The 23656-nt window shown below is 45.1% G+C and overlaps 8 protein-coding genes across 8 annotated transcripts; 4 read left to right on the top strand and 4 right to left on the bottom strand.

The window, feature by feature from the left end:
* Positions 1-186: 186 nt before the first annotated feature.
* On the top strand, positions 187-2122 carry GGI43DRAFT_84613 (uncharacterized protein). Its single transcript, XM_083210398.1, has 5 exons — positions 187-1018; positions 1078-1147; positions 1241-1549; positions 1657-1773; positions 1839-2122. The coding sequence occupies exons 1-5, from the start codon at positions 646-648 to the stop codon at positions 2017-2019; spliced, it is 1050 nt and encodes a 349-aa protein (XP_083059067.1). The 5' UTR covers positions 187-645; the 3' UTR covers positions 2020-2122.
* On the bottom strand, positions 1528-3979 carry GGI43DRAFT_408412 (NADH-quinone oxidoreductase subunit NuoF). Its single transcript, XM_083206356.1, has 4 exons — positions 3485-3979; positions 2439-3426; positions 1658-2377; positions 1528-1550 (listed from the first exon to the last, which is right to left on the bottom strand). Exons 1-3 carry the CDS (start codon positions 3785-3787, stop codon positions 2208-2210), a joined length of 1461 nt encoding a protein of 486 aa, XP_083059066.1. The 5' UTR covers positions 3788-3979; the 3' UTR covers positions 1528-1550; positions 1658-2207.
* Positions 3980-4340: 361 nt separating this feature from the next.
* GGI43DRAFT_84542 (exocyst complex component Sec3-domain-containing protein) lies at positions 4341-8899 on the top strand. Its single transcript, XM_083210397.1, has 4 exons — positions 4341-4633; positions 4694-6708; positions 6758-7893; positions 7943-8899. Exons 1-4 carry the CDS (start codon positions 4516-4518, stop codon positions 8856-8858), a joined length of 4185 nt encoding a protein of 1394 aa, XP_083059065.1. The 5' UTR covers positions 4341-4515; the 3' UTR covers positions 8859-8899.
* Positions 8900-8940: 41 nt separating this feature from the next.
* Positions 8941-14333, bottom strand: GGI43DRAFT_385004 (uncharacterized protein; the record flags this gene model as incomplete). The annotated part of the gene is made up of 5 exons (XM_083203593.1): positions 8941-11222; positions 11892-13918; positions 13980-14092; positions 14147-14213; positions 14290-14333. 5 exons carry the CDS (start codon positions 14331-14333, stop codon positions 8941-8943), a joined length of 4533 nt encoding a protein of 1510 aa, XP_083059064.1.
* Positions 14334-14548: 215 nt separating this feature from the next.
* Positions 14549-15902, top strand: GGI43DRAFT_84507 (complex I 30 kDa subunit family protein). The gene is made up of 2 exons (XM_083210396.1): positions 14549-15023; positions 15075-15902. Exons 1-2 carry the CDS (start codon positions 14660-14662, stop codon positions 15569-15571), a joined length of 861 nt encoding a protein of 286 aa, XP_083059063.1. The 5' UTR covers positions 14549-14659; the 3' UTR covers positions 15572-15902.
* On the bottom strand, positions 15675-19687 carry GGI43DRAFT_408405 (uncharacterized protein). The gene is made up of 3 exons (XM_083206355.1): positions 19154-19687; positions 16489-18978; positions 15675-16441 (listed from the first exon to the last, which is right to left on the bottom strand). Exons 1-3 carry the CDS (start codon positions 19157-19159, stop codon positions 16235-16237), a joined length of 2703 nt encoding a protein of 900 aa, XP_083059062.1. The 5' UTR covers positions 19160-19687; the 3' UTR covers positions 15675-16234.
* A 282-nt stretch (positions 19688-19969) lies between these two features.
* GGI43DRAFT_84450 (peptidylprolyl isomerase RRD1) lies at positions 19970-21303 on the top strand. Its single transcript, XM_083210394.1, has 2 exons — positions 19970-20655; positions 20704-21303. The coding sequence occupies exons 1-2, from the start codon at positions 20042-20044 to the stop codon at positions 21194-21196; spliced, it is 1107 nt and encodes a 368-aa protein (XP_083059061.1). The 5' UTR covers positions 19970-20041; the 3' UTR covers positions 21197-21303.
* A 321-nt stretch (positions 21304-21624) lies between these two features.
* On the bottom strand, positions 21625-22942 carry GGI43DRAFT_84454 (putative peptide hydrolase). The gene is made up of 3 exons (XM_083210395.1): positions 22885-22942; positions 22297-22819; positions 21625-22237 (listed from the first exon to the last, which is right to left on the bottom strand). The coding sequence occupies exons 1-3, from the start codon at positions 22909-22911 to the stop codon at positions 21684-21686; spliced, it is 1104 nt and encodes a 367-aa protein (XP_083059060.1). The 5' UTR covers positions 22912-22942; the 3' UTR covers positions 21625-21683.
* Positions 22943-23656: the final 714 nt, after the last annotated feature.

The following is a 23656-nucleotide window of genomic DNA, read 5'->3' as shown; positions in this document are numbered from 1 at the left end:
CGAGACATCCACCAGTGCCTACTAGTAGCTTAGCATAGAGTTCAGCTTTTTTCTTTAAGATGAGTTTTCCTATCCTGCTGCCTAACGCCCCCAGGTCTGCTTCGTATGCACAGTAGCTTTCGTGCCCGCACGCGCTAATCCTGCTATCCACCCAAGACTGGAGATGCGGAAACCCAGAACTTTGTGGTTGAATCAAAGGTCTGCGGCAAGCTCCGTCAAAGGCGGCATCGTGAAATAAAGGGGGTAGGGCTATCAGAACGAGGGTGATAAGAGGAACGTCAATTGGAAATAGCAAGCATTATTTGATGGATAAGTGGGCATAGGGCTCAATCCCGGCGTCTTTTCCGATTTCACCACAGATGATGAGCAGCAACATGAATAATATGCCGGCCGGATCGACATGGCAGACAAGTGGCAATGCTAAAGGCTGGCATCCACACCAGCCTCTACAGCAGTACGACAGCCATGGCTATCCACGTTTTTCCATGGAGCATCCTTAGTCGCCTCCACCACTATAGATATTGCCGTAAGAGCGACATCGGGAGATGTAAAGGGAATAGCATATACGCCGTCGGCATATATATATCGTCCTCTTCTCCCGCGTCGACGTCTGACCGTACATAACCTCCCCTCAAGGAGATAATCATGGCTTCGACGGTGAGAGCTCCCGCGTTTATGCTGCGGCTCGCAGCTCGCCGAGCCTTTACGTTCACATCGGCCAATCGCTTGCCATTGGCCGCAGCAAGAAAGCTTCATACTGTGCCACCACGACAGGACAAGCCCGGCAGCCACTCTCAAACAGATAGCGATATTGAGATTGAATACCCCGCCGAGCATGAGCTCCCAAGTAGTAAACCTGTCATTGGCACCGGTGGCCAGTATGTCAAGCCCACGCTTGCTAGCTTCTCTCTTGATGGAAACGTCGGCGTCGTCACTGGAGGTGCGAGGGGCCTCGGGCTTGTGATTGGCCAGGGAATGGTCTACTCTGGCTCTGATTTAGCCTTGGTCGACATGAACAGTGAGATTTCAAGCACTTTTCCTACGTCATTCCGTTGGAGACATCTAACACGACAGCAGAGGAGGAGGCCGAAAAGCAGACAAAGCTGCTTGTAGATGCGTTTATTAAAGAAAACCCCAATGCAGAACGGTTAGTGGCTCTGGGTGAAAGAACTGCACCCCTCTTGATGCACGCACAGTACCTATATACAGCTGTCTAACACGCCTGGTTGCTCCTTTTTAGCATTCCCAAAGTGACGGCACATTACGCCGATGTAGCGGACCCCGACTCTGTCGAGGCCTGCATAGCTGAGATTATCCAGCAACATGGCAAAATAGACAACTTGGTCACTTCGGCTGGCTTCACTGAAAATTTTGAGGCCGTCAATTATCCGATTGATCGACTTCGAAAACTTTGGGCTGTTAATGTGGATGGCACATATTTGTTTGCTACCTCAGTTGCCCGCCACCTGATGGAGAGGAAGAGCCCTGGCAGCATGGTTATGATTGGCAGCATGTCAGGATCCATTGTCAATGTTCCCCAGCCTCAAGCGTAAGTGATGCCGATATATTTGAGCACTCCTTCACCCCAACAGTGCCGCGAATAGATTTAGTAGAAGAAGGTCCAGTCGACTGACGAAAAAACATGAGTTAAATTAGGCCTTATAACGCTTCGAAAGCTGGAGTCCGTCATCTAGCAGCGTCGCTTGCCGTTGAGTGGGCTCATGCTGGCATTCGAGTTAACTGTATCTCGCCAGGATACATGCTAACCGCATTGTGAGTTACCATTTCTGGTCCTTTCTCGCCGCAGAATTGGCCAATTAACTTATATCTTTGCTTAGAACGGAGAAAATTATGGACGAGAATCCAGAGCTGAAGCAAAAATGGGTGTCGCTCATTCCTCAAGGCAAAATGGGCCAGCCCAAAGATCTCATGGGCCCTGTGACATTTCTACTCTCTGATGCCAGCCAATACGTAACAGGTGCTGATATTCGTGTGGATGGCGGATACACTGTCACATAAACTCCCCCAACTATCGGAAGTCGGATCAAATCTTGTCGTTTCCAATAGAAAGTAATATCAATCGTATCCACTTTGAAATAAAAAGCTTTTACATATTAAGACGCGTATCACACATGGTGCAATATCGCCCAGGCTAACCGTTAGCGATGGAATACCAATAGATGATCTATAAATACAAATTATCATCGTTACTGGCCCGGGGAAACTAGTCTTCCTTGAGCTCTTGAATTGTGCTCCCAGCCACCGGCCAAAGCTGGTCCACCGCTGGCCTTGGCATAACTCTCCATCCTTGCTTCTAATTCGGGTCTGAAATGACGAATGAGACCCTGTATAGGCCAAGCAAAAGCCTCGCCGAGAGCTATTAAAAAAACATGTTAGAAGGGATGAAAGGTCACAGTAAAGAGAAGAGCAGCACTTACCACAGATGGTGTGACCCTCAACCTGTTTTGTTAGCTCCTGAAGCATATCGATTTCTCTCTCTCGTCCCTGGCCCTTCTCAAACCTGCTCATTATCTGCTCTGTCCACTTGCTACCTTCACGGCATGGTGTGCACTGGCCGCAGCTCTCATGTCGGTAGAAATGGCTCAAGCGGCTAATGGCGCGTACAACGTCGGTACTCTTATCCATGACAATGACTGCTGCCGTACCCAGACCAGATTGGCTGTCTTTCAAGGCATCGAAGTCCATCAATTGATCGTCGCAAACGTTTTTGGGCAGAATTGGGGTTGAGGAGCCACCGGGGATAACAGCCAGCAAGTTATCCCAGCCACCGCGGACTCCGCCGCAGTGTTTGTCAATGAGCTCACGAAGAGGGATGGACATCTCTTCTTCAACAGTACAAGGGTTGTTCACATGGCCCGATATGCAGAACAGCTTAGTTCCTTGGTTACGCTCGCGACCAAATCCAGCGAACCAGTTTCCTCCGCGGCGACAGATAGTCGGCGCAACGGCAACAGTTTCCACATTGGCAACAGTTGAGGGGCATCCGAAAACACCAACGGCGGCAGGGAAGGGAGGCTTGAGTCGTGGCTTTCCAGGCTTGCCTTCTATAGACTCAATCAAAGACGTCTCCTCTCCACAGACATAGGCGCCAGCTCCACGGTGGATATAGACATCGAAATCGTAGCCAGAACCACAAGCGTTTTTGCCAATCAAGCCATCGGCGTAAGCCTCGTTAATGGCATTCTGGAGAATGGCAGCTTCATGGTAAAATTCGCCACGGATATAGATATAGGCGGCGGTAGCATTCATTGCTCGACCGGCAACAAGACAGCCTTCAACAAGTTTATGCGGATCCTTTCTCATGATTTCCCTGTCTTTGCAAGTGCCAGGCTCGCCCTCATCGGCATTGACCACAAGGTACCGCGGTTTCGTATCTTTTTCCCAGCCTTTGAAATTCATGAAAGACTGTTTTGGTGTCAGAATCTCGTCAACGTCGCATTAAAGGTCGAAGGTCGTGACATACCCACTTGAGACCAGAAGGGAAACCGGCACCACCACGTCCACGTAAACCAGATGCCTTAATTTCGCTAATAATCCATTCGTCGCCCTTCAAAAGGATTTCCTTAGTCTTGTGCCAATCGCCCATCTTCTTAGCACTCTGGAGGTTGACGGGGAGTCGTCCGTAGAGATTCTGGAAAATCCGGTCCTGATCTCTCAGCCCTCCGTATGTTCGTGCGGGGCCGCCATCTTGAACGGTTGCTAAGCCTCTCGTAGCGCTTCGAGAGAGACTGCTGCTCTTTTGAAACGTTGCTCTGGCAGACAGCATGGTGATGTTGCGATACGTTGGCAGGGGGGGCAAAATGGCAGAGTGAAAGCTGGTAGAAGATTGGTGGCAAGACTTTGAATTGGATTTGATAATGGAGCTTGCTGATTGGTTAGCTTGCTGCTTAGTGTTCCTGGTTGAGACATTAAGAGAGGGACAAAGCTTAGTATAATACAAGCGGCCAGTAGCTGGAATATTATAAATATAACAGGTATTATATAATTAAAATTTGTATATTAAAGTATTAAGTCATAGCTGTTATTTAAAATAAAAATTACTGTGTAAATATTATAAATATATTAACTTATTAAATATATAAAATTTTTAAATTATAAGTGTTATTAATAATAATTATATATATATAAGTATATTTAAAATAAAAATAAAAATATTGTCTTTTTAGTTTTATTAATTATATTTTTATTTGATTTTATATGCGATATTAGTGTATTAGTATTACCTATGTACCTAGGTAGTTTAGTAGGTACCTTAGTAGGTTATAGGTACTTTACTAGATACTTTACTTGAGCTTAGTACTAATTAACCTAAATGTGGGGTCTTTCCATCCATCCCTAATACGAGTGACATTGATATTGCAGCTTCGTTGTACTAGCATTGCTCACGGTCTGGCACGCGTCATAGCTTGCACACAATGCTTGAGGAGGCCATTTTGTCTGTGTTGTTAACCTGATATTTGAGGTTTAATAGCGATCGCCTTTTTGAATGTCAACATGGATCAAACGAACGTAGCCAGCTCCAACGCAGCTGCCAACAGGGCGGAAAGGTTTGAGGACGAAAAGCGCCGAATCATTGAGAGCTGCTTCAACAAAAAGGATACAGATGGCTTGCGTAAGGCTTGATCTCCATGGATTTGTCTAAAGACGATATTTTTGCTGACTTTAGTTGTAGTGCAAGAAACTTATATTACCCATATCCGCGTTACTGAATTCTCTTCACACTCGTCGATGCCGCCTCCTCCTGAGGCTCGGGGTCATAATGCTGAGAAGCCTAGAGTTATCGTCGTAGCGGTACGAAAGTCTGGGCGGGTTCGGGTACACAAATCCAAAGAAAATAGCAGTGGATCTTTTTCAATTGGCAAAACATGGAACCTGGACGACCTCTCGCATATAGAGTCCTACACAGGGCCCAAGGTTCCTCCAAGTCTGCGGGATCGGGCTGGGGAAACAGGCTTCCTCGTCACGCTAGGAAAGCCTTACTTCTGGCAAGCCCAAACAGAAAAAGAGAAGAAATTCTTCATTGCAAGTCTAATTAAGATCTATGGCAAATATACGGGGGGCAGGTTGCCCGAATTATCGGGATTCGACCAGAAGGAATTGGATCAAATTCTAGGGGCTGGCAAACGACCAACGGGCGCCTCGCCTCGGCAACAAACGGTCGACTCAGGAGCTAGCCAGCAAAGCATCACCGCAACTTCGACCGCCCCCAAAGCTGGCCCTGGAGAAATGCCTCGACATCCTAGGCCTTCCCCTCTTTCTCGACCTCCACCGAACGACACCATGTCTCCTACTGGAAGTTTCGACTCTACTGCATCTAGAGAGCGATCAGTCCCCCGGTGGACGGCCCAGAACAACAAAAGCCAGGAGTCTATTTCTAACTCCGTTGCAACAAAAAGTGACGATGTGTCAAGCCTTCCTCCACGCTCTCGCAGTGGTATGGCCGGGCCAAGTGGTCTTAGTGGGCTTGGTGAACTTCGAAGTGTTCCAGAACCAACTCACGATCCTATGTCTGCAACAACTCGCCCACCGCAAGAAAGCAAACCACCTCCTGAAAGAAGGCGTCCTCCTATGGATCCTTCAAGGCCGCAGGATAGGGATTTGGTTCCTGCTCCTTTAATGAGTTCAGCAGCTAAAAGAGAGCCAGTGGTACCTCCACCTCGGAGTTCCGATCGCGCTCCCCCCCAAGCAATCCCATCGGTGTTACAGCCAGGGGTGGCTTTTGGTAGAGCTCATGAAGAAGGCCCGCTTCACGTAGCAGACACTTCGGACAATGTGGAACAAAAGCCAGGGAATGCCAGTATTAACAGCGACATAAAAGGCTCCCCCGCTGCCTCGCTAGTAGATACAAATGCCTCTGACCAACCAAGTGCAAACAATGCTACTCCTGAGAAAATAGTAAGCGAACCAGAAGAGGAAACTCGGCCTGGTTTAGGCCCTATGATAAAATCAAAAAAATCTATAGGAGAGGCTGCGGAAGAGGAAACACGGCCTGGCTTAGGCCCTATGATAAAAGCCAAAAAATCTAAAGGAGACGTTGCTGGTGCTTTCTGGAAGGCTGCATCTGCTGCGAATGCTTTTCGCCCTCGGCCAGGAGGAGCCGGAGAACGTCTCCGACAAATCGCAGCCAAGGCAAGTGAAGGTCCTGACGGAATCACAAGTGTCGTCCCTGCGCCACCTAGACCTGTATCTCGCGATACAAATCTGCCGACTCTTGAGCTTCCAAAGCCACCAGCTGGCGACTTGCCAATACCAGAAGTTAAAATATTAACGGCAGAGTCAAGTAACCAAGCAAGTTCACAAGAATTAACTAAGGAAGCCAATGAAGTTGAGAAAGACGCAACTATTCCGAAAGAAGCCTCTCGTCACCCTGCGGTCGTCGGGCAAGATGCCAGGTATTTCCAGAAGCTGGGTGTTGACCCGAACCTACTTGATGATCGGGGTGAGGAATTCGGCAAATGGTTAGACTTCTTCGGCTGGGTTCCCGGCGATCAAATGCACTGTTTGAGCATGGACGATATAAGCAATGACCTTGAGCGAGAATTAAACACAGCCCAGGCGGGAGGATGGCTAGCACGCTTTCGGGAAGAAGATGAGAGGGTGAATACTATCAAGCGAGGAATTGACCTCGCTATGAGCGAATGTGAAGAATTAGATAACCTGCTCACGCTATATTCAGTGGAACTATCGGTAAGTTCAATCGACGCCAAATACTTCAGCTCCGACTAATACCTTCAAGACCCTATCAGATGATATTGCTTATATCGAAGCCCAAGGCCAAGGCTTACAGGTACAAACGGCCAATCAAAAGTTGTTAAGGAAAGAGCTAGAGTCTCTCCTAGAAACTTGTGCTATTACCTCCAACGATCTACAAGCACTACAACAAGCGCCCCTGGACAGTCCTCGTGGCTTGGAAGAAGTCGAGCTCTCGCTTGTCACGCTCTTTAGAGCTATGACTAAAATCGATCCGTCCCTTGGGGTTGATGACACTGCGAAGGCTGTGGACTCTGTCCTGGATGCAGACAATGCCTTGGGACTAAACAGTAATTATGGCGAGATGAGGATAGTGCAAGAAAAGAGAGAAATGTATCTGCATGAGAGCAGGTATTTCATGAAACGACTACTGGATTTCATGGCCGTACAATTCGGGGAAGCTTATGTTGAAACGAAGCGAGCGTTAGACGGTGCACTTTCTAAAAAGATTGATCCTGCGCATCACAGTGTTGGACGAGATCTTTTGTGGAAGTATAGCCCTTTGATGCTCTACGCAAGAGATGCAGATCTAGAAAATTGGAGCCATCTTATGCAGATCTACCAAGACAAGAGCTCTCCCCTTTATAAGCATGAGTTTCAGCACGTTGTTACGCTATGGCGAAAAAATGCAAGGAAACTTACGGGAGAAGAAACAGAGTTTATTTTCTCGTCCCAGGTTGAAAAACAGCAGGAAGGCGTGGCTACAGCAGCTCGAAAATTGACAGTTAAGCGTAGCCAAACATTGGCTAAAGCGCTGCGATCCCCTTTGGCGGATGGTGGCAGTACCAAAGTACATGCTGACAGGAATGGCGCTGATACTAGAAGCCTACCTTACGAAATCTTCTCTGGTGTTCTGGATGATCTTTTACCTCTGGTTGAAATGGAGCAAAATTTTATTGTTGATTTCTTCCATGCGACGACGCTGGAGCAGGCGGATTTCCCTGAAGCAGTTGCGGCATGTCCTCCTCAAGATCGCCGTGGAGGCGATTTAAGGCGCCACAGGCTCATGGAGCCCGACCGAGAACTTGCCCGTCGTGTTACGCGATCCATGGAGACCATTTTTGCGTTTCTTGAGGCAGAGTTGCGAAGGCTTATGGAATGGGCTATTGCTCAAGATCCACTGTAAGTACGAGTATCACTTACATATTGTACATAACTAACTAGGACACAGGCAAGGAGTTGGGGTGCTTGCTACACTTGAGAGGAAATTATCTGAAATGGGACAATCTAATCAAGATTTTCTCAATGCTCTTCTCCAAAAGTTACATGTCTCATTGGAGGGACAATTCAGAAAATTTGTTGACGAACAGATCCGTGCTATCGAGGACACCAAGGTCAAAATCAAGAAGCGCAAGGGTGTCATTTCTTTCATTCGCATCTTTCCCGCATTCATGACTGCCGTAGAGAACATGATCGCTGGAGTAGATCATAATCAAATATTGCGGCGGACAATTGATCGGGAGTATGATCGTATCTTGAAGACAATGTTCGAATCATTAATGGTTATTGCACGCGAGCACCCTGCAGTCGGAGTTGCAGGCGGAACGGCTGATCCGGAGGATAAAGAAGCTCTAAACTTCCACATTTTATTGATTGAAAACATGAATCACTTTCTTGAAGAGACTGACACTCGCGGCCTGGATGTCCTGGAGGGTTGGAAAACACAAGCAAACACGGAATATCATGAACACATGGCACTATATCTTAACACAGTGATGCGGCGGCCTCTGGGGAGACTCTTGGAGCAAATTGAAAATATTGAAGCGCAGCTACAAACTGGCAAATCGGCAATGGCGATTGCTCGACAACCTTCAAACAATAAAGCAGCGTTTAACAAGGTTCTGGGCTCCTATGATTCAAAGGAGGTGCGAAAGGGAATTGAAACACTACGGAAACGTGTAGAAAAACATTTCGGCGATGCAGACGACCCAACTCTCAGCCGTGGGCTGGTTATCAGGGTCTTGAAAGAATGCGAGGAGTTCTATGTTGGTGTTGAGAATAGGATAGGTAGGATTATAACTGATGTCTATAGCGGCGAGGTAATCTTCGAATGGCCAAGGGCCGACGTCAAGGCTGCCTTCCGGTAATTAAATAAATATACTATGTAATTATGCATATGACCTAGCTAGCTACATTGATATGGGTGTATGTAAGTCGCTGGTGAGGACATCAAGCACCTAGTAGTAGCCTGCGGTTTCGCTTTATAACCAAATTCAGGCCTTTTTCAAGCTTCTCGGTCTCTCTCTTTGCTGCTATCAAAGCTGCTTCCGCATCCTCAACGCTCATTAGCGGCATGTTTCCAATTGAGCTTGCAGCCGCGCCTTTACTGATCTCATCCAGGGACATTCCTGGTGCAGCAAAATCTTGTATAGCCCGAGCACTTTCTGGTGTGCTGTAAATTCCTACTCCGGCAGCAGCATCTGGGCCGTAAAAATACGGTGCCAGAGAATTGAGGCTCGCCGAGTCCCGAGTCGAAGATGCCCCTTTCGGAAATCCCATGCTAGTAGCACCGAGGCTTAGTCTAGGGAGCACATACTGATTGATGTAACTCAGGGCATCTTCTCGCTGGAGCTTGCCGATAGGATCTTGTGATTGCGGCTGAACAGTAGAAGGGAAAATATTCGGCCGCCCATTTGGGACTGCTCGACCCTTGATGAGTGAAAATGCACCGCTGCTCGGCTGGTGCCTTGGTGCCACAAATGCTGCGGGATTCTCAGCCGTCGCAGCAATAGCTGTTTGGAGGGCTAGGAAGGTATCCTCTTCTTCTGGGGTTAGCCCACGGATGCAGTCTCCGTGAGGAGTGATCAGCATACGACTGCCATCTGTATGAAATTGTTTACGCACTGGCCTCCCGGCACGCAGTGCAGCAAGATCAGCATCTTGCATCTCGCCGCATCTGCAGGAACACTCTTTGCAATCCTCCTTTTTACCTAAGGAATTTGAGGCATTGTTTTCTGGCCTAGATGAATTGCTCGAAACAGGCTTCAATAGTTGCAATTTATCTATAGCAGCTGTCCAGAGTGATTCTTTAATATCAGCAAAGACAGATGCGGGGCTGGATTGTGGTCTTTCCAGAGCTTTATTGGCTGATTCAGATGTCCCAGGCAATGACGATATCGGTAGCACGGAGGACGTTTCTTGTACCTCTTTCTCCGAGCTCCCAAAGTTTGAAGTACCACCATGACTATATCTCGTGCCCTCCGTTTTCGAGTCTCCTTGGCGATTATCATCCGTTATTTGCTTTCCATTGCCCTTAGACTGTGTTACTGTCTCCTCTCTGCGCGGTTCAATAGGGGTAACTACTAAAGATGAAGCATTGGTTTCTTTGGGAGGCTTTTCCTTCTTCTGTTTTTTCTTCCTCCCAATCACAGGGGCATGTTCTGTTGCTTCTGTCTTGGGTGTTTCAGCCAAGATCTTTGTTTCTTGCTTCAACACATCTTTACGCTGCTTGCGTTGTTGACTTTTGGTAGTACCTCGTACTGGAGCAGTGCCAATTTTGCTGAGGGGAGGGGATCCAGCCCGGGAGATAGAAACTGAAACTGAAGTAATAGAGGCGGTGTCACTAATCATTTCGCTAGCTGGAGTACCAGGTCGGTGCGAGTTTCCTGGCTTCCCCGTCGCAAATACCACGCTGGAGATGGGAGCCGGTGACGGTGACGGTGAAGCTGAGCGAGTTTCAGTCTTTATTGATGAAGGAACTACCCTCAACGTTTTCGGCATGCCTCGCGATGCCGTGACCGTGGCGCTGCCGGCTGCAGAAGGAGTAGGTAAAGGCGGAAATCTGGAAACTTCTGCCAATCCATCCGTCTTCTCGGTCTCTTCTCTTGGTTGGAAGGAAGGTCCAGAGTTTTGGGTAGCATGTGTTAAGGATTTGATCTGGCTGCCTTTTACAGATTGAAATTCTTCTGTGTTAACGCCCTCTCTCTGATCTTCTTGTGGGCTCTCCGGAAAGTTTTCATTGTGTTTCTTTGCTCCTGGTGTGGCCTTCAACATGGCAGCTTTAGAGGAAATTGAGCTGCCATTAGCACCTAAAGCTTCGTTTGCTTTTGGCGCACCTAAAGCAGGGAAATCTTTGTCTTCAAGTATAGGCCCTTTAGTTGGTGCAGGCCAAGAACCCAGCATTCCAGCAGGAAGAAGATCTTTTGCAGCGTTGGCTTTGGTGCGGAGATCTACATCTTGGTTAAGTACATTCGGTTTTGAGGCCATCTTCTTGGATAGAAGTAGATCATTAACAGAAACAAGTGGTGGAACGTAAGGCGTAGCCAACGGCACTTGCGAACTCTGTGGCTGGCCTTGGGTCTGTATAGTATTGGGAATAGGCACATCAGATATACTTAAATAGGAAGTCTCGTGGAGACGGTGCTCAGCGTTGCCTACCGCCGGTAATGAATCATCTGAGACAAGTGCGTCCACTGACAACTTTGCTTCGTCTGATAATTGAAATTCATGGTCTAAAGAACACACATTAGCAATGTGGAATACAACGAAGTCTGAACACAATGTAGTGGAGGGAGAGCGGGATAACAGGCTACGGATTGGGGCTCTTCATAATACAAAGACAAAAAGTGTCATCCTACGACCTCCATCATCGTCTTCCACGGGGAATAACGAGGGGAAGGTAGATAAAGTTTGAAAATTTGACAGTATGATGCTATATTGCAGCCAAGGGAGACGCCGATGGTGCTGACCTCGTGCAATCCGTTAACATACATGGAGGGTTTGTGTGGGAAGACGATGATGGTTTGCCTTGCTGGACATTCAGCTTGCGCCAGTCCATATGAACAAAAAAAAAAAAAAACCTCGGCCCGTTAAAAAAATCAAATAGAAGAAATAAAAAAGTGAAAATGAAAACGGGAGTTAACCATCGCCAACTTTAAATGCGCCTGACCGAAGAGAAAAAGTATGCTCCTCTAGCCATTATCGTAATTATACCCGCTGGAACCAATGCATGCAACGCAATCCTTAAAAATTATCTCCAGCATCAAATGCAAGTGCTCTTGAACGCCTCCCCTAGTACAGCATAAAAATGTGCAGTGAAAATCAAAATATCATGTAACGCCCTTTGTTATGCTACCATCGGGCATAACTGGAATTATACATCATATTCGGGACATACCCACCTTGGCTCTGACCGCTAAAAACTCCTTGATTGACTCCGGTGTTGCTTTGCGATTGGTGCTGCATCCTCGCCTGCAGTATGCTCGGGTCCGCAAGATCCACTAGACCACTCCCCCCAGAGGAGGAAGTGTTAGCATGTCTATGCTTCTTCCCCTTCTTCTTCTGCTTCGAGCCAAAGTCTTGGAATGCTCCGGGGTGGTTACCGTAGAGCGATGCCAAAAGGCCAGAAGTAGGAGCAGGGGTAGAGGTTGAGGGTGGTGGATACTGATTAGAAAAAGAAGAAATCATGTACTCACGCTTTCCACCATCATGAGGCTGGTTACCGCCACCTCGACTCCTACCAATTAAACTCTGTAGTAAATCGCCAGACGAATCTTTCGTCGCAGTCCCAAATGCTGAACCACCAAATCCTTGGCCAAAAATATTCGGTGGCGTATTAGTAGACTTCAGTCCAGGTGGAGGTGCAGGCATAGAGCTCCCGAAAAAGTGGCTGTTGCTCGAAGATTGTAACGAGGCAGGTATCATTGATGACTGCTGGCCCATTACTCTTGGATTTGCGGTGAATTTAAGATTGGTTGCTGCTGGCGGGCTATCAGCCATAAAGCTAAATCGAGATGATTGACGATTATGACCTTGGTTTTGGAAAGCAGTCTGGCCTGAGAGACTGGAAGGAACTTGTTCGCCGAATCCTGACTGAGGCCGAAGTGACATCAGCTGCTGAGGGGTGATCCCTCGCCCCATCTGGTTTGTACCTGGGTTGAAATTCGAACCACTAAGAGCAGGGCCGAATAGAGTATCGGCATTGGCTCTTTGGATTGGGGGGAATGTGTTGATGTGTCGGTGCTCAAACGCTTGCCCATCACCAGCCATATCTCGCTCTTCTGGTTCGCCACCAAGAGCAAGGCTGCCACCAGTCTCTGCCTCGCTCTCCGAATGGACTTGGCCCTCTGCAGCATTCTTCTGGTCGCCACTAATTCGGGCGTCGTCATCCTCACGCATTGCTTTTCGCTTCTCGCCGCCTCGGATGTCGAACAACGGAGGCTCTAGTTCGTTCGCCTGGGGGGTAACAAAGCTTGAAAATGTGCAGCTCTGTAGCGCACGCAGAATGGTGACCAGTGAGCTCTTTGGTAGTTGTTCCTGTGGTTCTTCAGTAAGGTCTTTATTTGACGCTTTATCATCTTCTAGCGGCTGAGACGAAGGGGATGAGGTTTCGATATCTTCCACAGCTTCTTGGGCAACCTCAGTTGTGGTGGGTAAGGAGGCTGAAACAGCAGGACTGGATGGAGCGCCGCTGGTTGCATGGCTACCTCTCCGGCTTCGCTGGGGATTTCGCGCCCAGTTGGCCGACGAAGGCAATGCCGATCCATCCAGCCCATAATCCGAGCCATCTTTGCTCGAAGACCGTGCCATGGATTGTGACACGGGTGTTAAGGTTGGTTGCGAGACCTGTTGCCGAGGGGTCGTACGGAAGGAACCATTGTTTCCGCTAGGTAGTGGCCTTTGTGTGTGGATGCCATTCATGGACGACAAATCTTGACGCGTGTAGCTATCTTCTTCATCGCCTTGCTCATGTAGAAACATACAGCCTGGGTTGTTACATTTTTCGTTCTTGAGCCATGCTGAACAGTATTTCGTCGTTCCATACTGGGCTTTCAATATCCTATCACCATTTTGTGACCCATGGACTGCTTGGATACACCGAGTTGCTTCTTCGGGCTTTTCAAAAGTGACGTAGATGCCCAACGAGTGATGTTGACCATCTGAGCTCTTTCGATTACTAATTGAGATTTTTTGAATAGCTCCGTATTGACCAAAAAATTCAGGCTTTCTGAGGGTCTTAAGGAGTTCATCTTCCCGAACGGTGGGTGCTAGACCTGTAATATAAACGAGATTCTTCTGCACGACACGTACTCCAATAAGGTTCTTGCGATTCTCTTTCTCGGCCTCGCGCTTTTGAGCCTCCTTTTGGCGCTGTTCTTGAACTCGCTTTCTTTGATTCTTTTGTATATTGGCACGGAACTCGGCAACTCTACGTTGCGTTAGCATGGGTTATAGGGGGAGGGAAAAAATATCATGGATGTGCAGCGTACTCTTCTGTCGTCACGACTTTCCATTGTATAGTTTTTTCATCGTAAGGTCGTCGACACGCAGGACATAGGCCGTTCATATTATTCTTGATGTTGTTGAAACAAAACTGACAGACCTGTATGCGAAATGAGCACAGTTCTTACCATCGTTCCATTAAGTTTGTTATTACCTGGTAGCCACATGGGCAAGGACGAAAGTTTCGATCTGACAAATCAAATTCTTCGATGCAAAGAGGACTATGGAAACTCGTTAGAGGTTTCCAACTCAGGGAAGTCGAGGCTCCTATTAAGCGGAGCGCCGGAGACAACATACCAGACATCTTCTTCTTCTTCTATGAAAGAATCTTGGGGTGCCATGTTTGCGGTGAGGGTTGGCGTTCAGCCTCTAAAATAAACAATAGTGGTTATGTTGCCAAATGGTAGATAGCTGAGGATGTTTGTTCAGAAGATGGTGTGGGACAGGCCAACCGCTTGGTACAAAGATCAAGTGGGCCCATATTTCACGTGATATCTAGTGCCTCTAATTCTTCAGTTTCTTTCGCGCCCCGCCATGCATGCTTGCGGCAAATCATCGGAGATTCAATCCGCATCCCCGGAGACATGAGCTAATTGCCTTGTTAACTTCCTCCACCAGTTCGTGAGAAGTCCCTTGGCCAGTACGCTCATCAGGTCATTGATTCACTATGGCTACCAAACTTACATGGAGAGCGGCTCCGGGCTCAATTCTGGAGCCGACAAAAGCCATGGCTCGAGCTCGCGCTGGACAGGTCGCTCGTGCAATATCGACCTCTGCTCCCCGAATGGTCGCAATGCCACAAGAGGCTCCCAATATGAGAAAAGCTCCCAGAGATCCAATTGGAACTCTTAAGGCGCCAGTTGTCAACCCAACAGCCAAATACCAAAGCAAGGCAGACAATCTCCATCGATACGGCACCTGGTTAATGGGGTGTCTCCCAAAATACGTCCAGCAGTTTTCCGTGTGGAAAGACGAGCTCACCATCTACATCTCTCCAGCTGGCGTTATCCCCGTGTTTTCCTTCCTAAAGTGTTCGTATACCACTACCTACATACATTAACCTAGCCTAACCTTGTGTCCAGACAATACTGCTGCAGAATTTACCCAGGTAAGCAGCGTCACTGGATGCGACTACCCCACTCGCAGCAAGCGTTTCGAGGTCGTCTACAACTTGCTCTCCGTTCGATATAACTCTCGCATCCGAGTGAAAACTTACGCCGACGAATCATCGCCTGTTCCGAGTATCACAAGCTTATTTGGAGGCGCCAATTGGTATGAGCGTGAAGTATACGATCTATATGGCGTCTTCTTTACAGGCCATCCTGATCTACGGCGCATCATGACCGACTATGGATTTGAAGGCCATCCTTTACGGAAAGACTTCCCGCTCACGGGATACACGGAAATCCGCTATGATGAGGAAAAGAAGCGAATTGTCACCGAACCATTGGAGCTTACTCAGGCATTCCGAAACTTCGAAGGCGGATCCAGTGCTTGGGAACAAGTCGGCCAAGGCGAAGACGTCAAGCCTGAGTCTTTCAAACTGCCCGTGCCCAAACCAGAGGAGAAGAAGCAATAGATACCTTGCCCTGAGTATAATTAAAGCAGGCACTGTATCACTATTAGACGTTGAAAACACAATTCCTTGTTTCTTGTTAAATTCATGATCTGGTCCCCTGATATGCGATTGTTCAAGTCCCAATTTTATATGTGAAGACTATGCTACTCTAAGGCTGCTCGGAGTATTAAGAATGCTTCTGCGATGACAAAATGCTCCAGAAATCTGCCATCATACTCCTATAAAGGAGATATAAGGCTATGAAGTAATTCTCGTTCCACACCTAACCATCTATAGAGGTCTTAACATTGGTAAGATAAACATTCGAGAATGTGACAAGGCTGTTCTGCAATTGTTAGCCGCTCAATCCAAAGATTCCATACCCATAGGTGAATATGAAGATCAGCTTCAATGCGTTTAACTTAAGGTCATTTAACATCTATACCCACCAAATACGGCCACGATATTGCATCTCGGCTGCGCGTACCCTTCCCATGAGCTACCTACACAGGAGTAGCATGACGCATACCAGGCTCCAAAAACGCCACTGTATACTAGAATTCCGCCAAAAATCAAGAAAACATAAGATTTACACGCCATCTCGGCCACCGAACATGCTCGTTGCGTTAATATAGAGATAATATTTCGTGAGATTGAACACGTAGCCAATCTTGCTGAAGGGCATCACCATATGCCATCTTGGCCGCTGTGGCGATCTGACGCATCATTATGATTATGATAGTAGTCTTTCACTTCTTGGCTGTAACCGCCTGCATCGTCATCACCGTAACTCTCATGGTTGTTACTCGTGTGATCATCCTCATATATCTGAGCATCATCCACATACTCCACCGGTCTGTCGGAATTGGAATCTGCGTATTGTACGGCCATCTGACTAATTTAGCATGCTTCTTCTTTATGACCAAGGGGTGACCTACGCGATGATAATCAAAATCATATTGATCAAGATTCTGGTGCTCATCTTGCTCATCTTGTGCATCACGCTGAGCCAAGTATTCTTGCTCCTCACGTTTACGGCGTGCCTCCTCTTCCAGTCGCTTTTGTTGAGGTGAGATCGGAACATTCATTTGGGGATGCATAGCTTGAACAATTGCCAAATAACTGTACATGAAGTTACTCAGTAACACTTGGCTGTGGAGGGATCGGCGAGGGTTAGCTAATTTGATATGCGCCATACGATAGATAGCGCGTTCTTCTAAAAGGGGGAAGCGACTCCAGTGGTAGTCAATATCTGGTTGCAAAGGCTTGTAAGGTACTATGTCCTCCGGGACATGCAGCAATTGCTGGTGCTTCTTGTTCTTTTCCTTCTCTTCTCGCTTCTTGCCTCCGCCAAAAATGGATGAGAATAAGCTTCCATCTTTTTCTTTCTTTGAATCGCTCTTTCGATTGCTTTCTTTCTTTTTCTCGTCTGAAACTTTATTGTCGATATTTTCTCGATCAAGAACCAGGCTTTCACGGCCCTTGGTCGCGTTCTTCTCAATCGAAGTTTGAATCACATCCAATCGCACGTTATCCTGAGCCTTTTCAGATAAGGATTTATGCCTGGATTTCCTGCTTTCTTCCTTCTTTTTATCTCTATCATCCGCTACACCCTTGAACCACTTCCAAGCGCCACCAGATCTAGTGGAATTATGAGAGTCTTCGTCCTTGTCTTTTCTGGACTTTTTATCCGGTTTTTTGTCGTCTTTCGTGTGCACAGGGTTAGCACTTGGTATATCAGCACGGCCAGTGTTGCCATTTGAGATACTTGATGAGATTGAGTTCGCACCAGTACTGCTGGTCTGTATTATGGTAGGAATAGAAGACTTCGCAGAACTGGATGAATTGTTATTGCCCACAGATCCAGTATTGCCGAGCGGAGTGTGGTAACCCAAGCTGCCTTGTGAATTTTCTCCCATAGTCTCTGATGTAGATTCCAGCCCGGATTCTGATGTCACTGCAACAGACTGGGAAGAAGATCGCTGTGGGAATTTCTCTGGATGTCGGTTATCTTGAGAAGCGCCTGGTCCATCTTTGGCTAGAGTTCCATTAGCAGATGAGTTGGGCTGAGCTGAAGATCCTCGGATGGAGAATTGGGATTGGCGTATAGATGCTGACGAAGTGTCGATATCCGCTGATGCCATACCCTGTTCTTCCGAAAATCTATCCTGTCTTCGATCTGACCGAGTAGGTCTTGAAAAGTTCTCATGTGAAGACTCTGACTGCACTCTAACTAACGGATACTCCCGAGGAATATCTTCAGCCGATGTAGCAGTGATTTCTGAAGTCTCGCCGCTTTGCTGACGTTGTGCCATTCGCTTGGAAAATGACCCTTTGTCTCCAAATCGTAAACTGCCCCCTTTTCGATATGTCGTGCGAGTTGATCTCCGTAGTCCGCTACTGGGTGCAACAGGAAGGATAGGCATATCATCCATCCCAGTTTCTAAGCTACCTGAATAGCTATGGGACTCTTGAGCAAGTCTTTGAACTGCCCTTGAGGGGTCTTTTACTAGCTCGTCTAGACTCAGTTCCCGATCTTGCTGATTATCCTTGAAATCATGCTTCTCTGACCTCTCCGCGCCATCTGTGAATCCCTCAAGAGTTCGATCTTCCGGGCTGTCAATTTGACGTGAAAGCATAGACTTCTTTCTTCTTAATGAAGATGAGCCCATAGAATCCGAACCACCGCCATATTTTTCATCTGAGACGGAAAGAAAGGAATCTCCTGATCTCCTTCGTATTGATTGAAGGCGACTTGCCAAGAACGTCTTGAACTCGGTAGGCGCCAGTTCTGGATGTACTCTAGCCGGCACCCAAAGTAATCTCGAGGGGTCGTTCTCGTCGTCGTCTCCTCGCGGTGCGGCAGCCGGCATGGTTGCTAAAGACATTGGAGGCATATCCGGATCAATGCTGTTGCCCACGTCCATAGATAAACGCCTCAGGGCTTGTAAATTGCTCAGCTCCTGAGCGATGTCATTTGGATTATCTATATTGGTCAGAGGAAACTCTCGGAGTGATATGGTAGGGGACGTTAGGGGCATTGTATCTTGGTCCCGTTGGTCGCTCCATTGACTATTTCCTCTAACAGGACTTTTCTGGGGCGATTTCGCGTTTCCATTGTCGTTATGAGATTTTGACTGTGGTTGCAGATCTGATATTGGCTGGAGAGAAAGATTCGACAACTTATTTGAATGCGACGGCTTGTCATTGTGTTGATGTTGCGACTGGGCTACTTGTTCTTGGTATGCCAAATCAGTCACAAAACTGAGCGGACGACTCGTGTCAGAACCGGCGTCTTCATCTTCATCATATAAGTTGCCGATCGTCTCCGTTACATGGTGGCTAGGGTCTGAAATTGAGAGTTGGCTAGAATGGCCACGCCGTGTGGAAAGGGTGCCGGCAATTTCGCCATGAAGTCGAGATGATGTCTATATCCCGATTTCATTAGCGACGTTCGCAAAGTCGGAATCGCTCTTGTTCTAATTATGCTTGGATTAATTTTGGCCATGGCCATGGCATACCGACGTGTTCCATTCTACATATGAACTCCGCTTCGGTAGCGTTCACGGCGCCGAGCAATCACTTCCACCGGAGAGAACATACCATCATCAAGAATGGCGCGAAGGCCGTAAAGAGGCGGGAGCCCCGGACAAAGGCCGGTCCTAACTATGGTCTCTAACTTCAGACACGCAACCCTTCACTACTTGATTTTGGGTTAAGCATTCAGTGAGATGCGCGAGTGGTAAGTTGAGGGACCATCCAGCAACAGATGGTGGGCTAAATAAACACCTCCTGAGCGGGTTGTCGTCACGACGTCTATCGCCACATGAGGACGCCGTAAATAGTGGATTTCCAAGGTGGTAATGCGACAGGTATAGCTTGATGGCAAGGAAAGAGGGCGTTAATCATTAGGCATGAGCGCGAATATCCTGAGACAACGCTTCTTTAGACAGCTAGGACATAAAACAGAGACAGTCAATGCGAAGCACATGACAGCATATCATCCCTGGTACCTCCTAAGTAGTCTATACGCTATAGCTACCTAAGTACCAAGCCAGTGTTTTCGCTACCAGCATGAATACCTATATAATATTATACCTGTATTTCATAAGCTCATGTTTAAAATACCAATAATAGACAATAATAAATATAGCTAGTAAGTATATAAATTTATAAATTTATTTTATATATATTTTAATAATATAAAATACTAGTATTAATATATATTTTTTAAATAAAATTAATATTAATATTAATATATTATTTATGTATAATATTTATATTTAATATATATATAATAATACTTAAAAATATTTTAAAATTCAATATAAAATTATTTATTATTTATGAATAATAATTATATATATATATATATATATATATATTTAGTATTTATATAATAAATCTTAGCAATAGCTTAGTTAACCTGCGAATAAAACTTATCTAGGTAGCTTTCTAGTAATACCTTTTATACAGACGTCTATATTTAAAATGGCTTATATTCAAGACAGGGCCTCTCTTAATATTATCGACTCTTCCCGTCCACCTATTTTTCAGGCACCTATCAAACGCATACACCAGACTGAAGATGTCCATAGATTTCTCGCCAGCGAAGCTTACCGAGACATCGGACTTTTCATCCTTCAACTCAACCACGCCATTTGCCCGCGACAGCTAGTTGGCTCTTCTCTATCTGTATACCCCCTTGGATCAAAGGCAACATCAACGGGCTCCATTCAGTCATTGCAGACACTTCTATCATGCATCCGTACTCTCATCGACAAAGCGCCTCCGGATCCTGGATCCCACCGATTTGGAAATGTAAGCTTTCGTAAATGGTTTCAACTCCTCAATGCCGAGCTAGATACCCTGCTGGACAATGGGTTACTTGCGGAAACTCTCCGGATAGGCAACGGGCATGCCAAAGATGAGGTAGCAAGCTATTTGCTCGGATCATTCGGCAGCCCGCAGCGCCTCGACTACGGCACAGGGCATGAGCTCAATTTCGTTGCTTTCCTTGGTTGTCTATGGAAATTAGGGTATTTCAAGGACGGAGTACAAGGTGGGCATATTGAAAGGGAAATTGTGCTCCTAGTCATCGAACCGTAAGTAATGAGCATATGAAAGAGTTGGCAATAAGCTCACTTCTCCAGGTATCTCGATATCGTGAGGCAACTCATTACGACATATACTCTTGAGCCAGCAGGCTCTCATGGCGTATGGGGCTTAGATGACCATTCGTTTATTCCGTATATCTTCGGATCTGCACAACTTACTCGTCCAATCAGTAGCGAAGATGATCCTATGCCTGTTGATGGCTCTGTAAGAGGCGCACCAAAACCAAGCGACATTACCAACCCAAGCATTGTCGAGGGTATGAGACAGGTTAACATGTACTTTTCAGCCGTTGCATTTATCAACGATGTAAAAAAAGGTCCATTTTGGGAGCATAGCCCAATGCTATTCGATATTTCCGGCATAAAAGACGGATGGGGCAAAATTAATAAAGGCATGATCAAAATGTTCAACGCAGAGGTTTTATCGAAATTTCCTGTCATCCAGCATTTTCCTTTCGGTACGCTGTTCGCTTGGGATGAGAATAGACCGGCATTGGATCCAAATCAGCATAGAGGGGCTACCAGATAGCAAAATTACGTGGCTTGAGCTCATAGCCACTGGTTCCAAGTTATAGAGAGCGAGGCAGGGTAGATACAAGAGATATTGCCCTCCAGAATTGCACCTGTTGCAAATGATGACCAGCCAAGATGATGAAACAAATGGTCAAACTGGGGTAGCAAAAGATATATACCATCTATAGCTGTTTGCCAACTACCAGTCAACTTTGGCTAAATCGATACGGATGAATAAGGCGTCTGCCTGTGTAGAAAAGACAATGAGGCTCTTTATGCTCATATTTAGCCGTATATTTAACACGTTAACAGGGAGCTGCAGCTCGACGCTAATACTTCAAAGAAGACTCTTCAAGTACTACAAAAGATTACAATTTCCGATATAAAAGAGCGGTTGAAGCTGAAAAGGTAGCAAAATGGTTGGAAATAGAGGAAAATAACAGAGAGTGCCAAATATATCAATAGCATCGGATAGCCAACTTGGAAAGCTGGAAAAGCAGCCCCTATTTGTCGTGTTGCATTTGGCCAAAAAAATCTGTTATTCTTTGAACACCTGGGGGGGCTGGCTTGACGCGTCTTTTCTTCGACGGAGGATCATAGCTACTATCAACTTTGTGTTTCTTTGGGGACTCCGTTGTTTCAGATGAACCTCGCTTGATACTGGGCAAAATAAGATGCTGATCATCGTTACTCTCGCGTTTCCATATCTCACCCGGCATTTCTGACTTTTCAGCGGCTGGCATATCGGCAATTTTAGGAAAGAAGTGAGCGATGCCATGCTCATCGCCATTGTTATTTAATGGCAGAATAAAAGATGGAGAGCTACGGCCAACTTTTCCAACGTTCCTGTTAACCGGATAAATATCCAGCTCTCCTCGGAATGGTTTTAGTAAGGACTGAAGATCATTAGTCCATCTTTGCTCTAATGGATAAAGCCATTGGTGAAATTCCTTGGAGCCAGCATCAAAAATGACGGGCATACGATTATGCAAGAATCGTAGCTGTTGGTTTGAGTCGGTTGTGATTATTGCATAGGTATAAGTTCTATTTCCGGCGTCTTCCACAGCAATGTCAATGGCGAGCTGGCAAACATATATCCCATATGCAATATCATACCTTGATGTTGAATGGAGTCCCATAGCCCAGCAAAGCACATTAAGCGGCCATCTGTCCGTTTTATAAAATATGGACGTTTGTCTTTGTCACTCACATTGAGCCATTCGAAGAACCCTTGTGCGACAACAATGCATCGTTTGCGGGCTTTTATTGATTGCCACATACCACCCGTGGTTTTAAGAGAGTCATCTCTGCAGTTTATAACTCCACGGGAAGGAGTGACGTTTTGCTTCGACCACGAAGGTAGAATTCCCCACTTCATTGATTGGAGAGTGTATTTGATAACTTCATCACTGCTCTTCGGGCTAGAGGCCTCTCCACTGGCGCTTTTATCGTCGGAAACATGTTGCCCTTTATCCTTTAATTTAACACTGCTGGGAGAAGTATCAGCTCTACACACGACACCATTACTTCCTGGAGCAAAGTTATAAGATTGATGGTGGGCTTCGCTGCCCTCGTTCATTATTGTATCTTCAATCTGAACGCCATCGTCCTCTAACATCTGCTGGATTAAGGAAAGTGGCTATTAAAGCATCAGCTATAATATATCAAATTATAGAGAGTGTTTATCTTTTTTATTTAACTTACCAGGGCCAATGAATACCTGCCACACATTGTAAAAGAGATACTTTATCTAGTATTGAATAAGTTAACTAAGTTAAATTATATATTAAAAAACTACTTTAATTTATATTTAATTAAAATGAATAATATATTTTTTTTTATTATATTTTTTTTAATTATTATTTTTTTAAAATAATTAATATATTTTTTTTATTTTATTATATTATATTTATTATTTATTTTTTATATTTAAATATTAATTATTAATATAATTTAATAATAAATGTATTTAAATTTTATTTATAAATATAATTATATAAAAATTAATATAATAAAAAATTATATTTAATTTTTAATTTAATAATAAAATAAATAAAATAATATTTAAATATAATTATAAAATTTAATTAAATTAATTATTAAAATTTTTTAAATTAAATTATTAAATTTATTTAAAATTAATAAAATTTAAAATATAATTTATATATTAAAATAAAATTTTATATTAATAATTTAAATATTATAATTAAATAATAATATAAAATTTAATAAAAAAAAATTAATAAAAAAATTTTATTTTTAAATTATAAATATATAAATATTTAATAATTTTTTTAAAAATAAATAAAATTTTTAAATTTTTAAATTTTTAAATATATAAAAATAATTTAAATATTAAATAATATATATATTATTAAATTTATTATTTTTATATAAAATTAAAAATATAATATAATAAAATAATTTTATAATAAAAAATAATTTTATAATTAATTTTATTTTATTATTTAATTAT

The sequence above is a fragment of the Trichoderma evansii genome (assembly GCF_050947405.1).
Source record: "Trichoderma evansii strain SZMC 28006 chromosome Unknown GGI43scaffold_14, whole genome shotgun sequence".
Classification (NCBI taxonomy): domain Eukaryota; kingdom Fungi; phylum Ascomycota; class Sordariomycetes; order Hypocreales; family Hypocreaceae; genus Trichoderma; species Trichoderma evansii.
The sequence above is the reverse complement of the archived record's forward strand: the minus strand, read 5'-3'. Positions and strand labels throughout refer to the sequence as shown.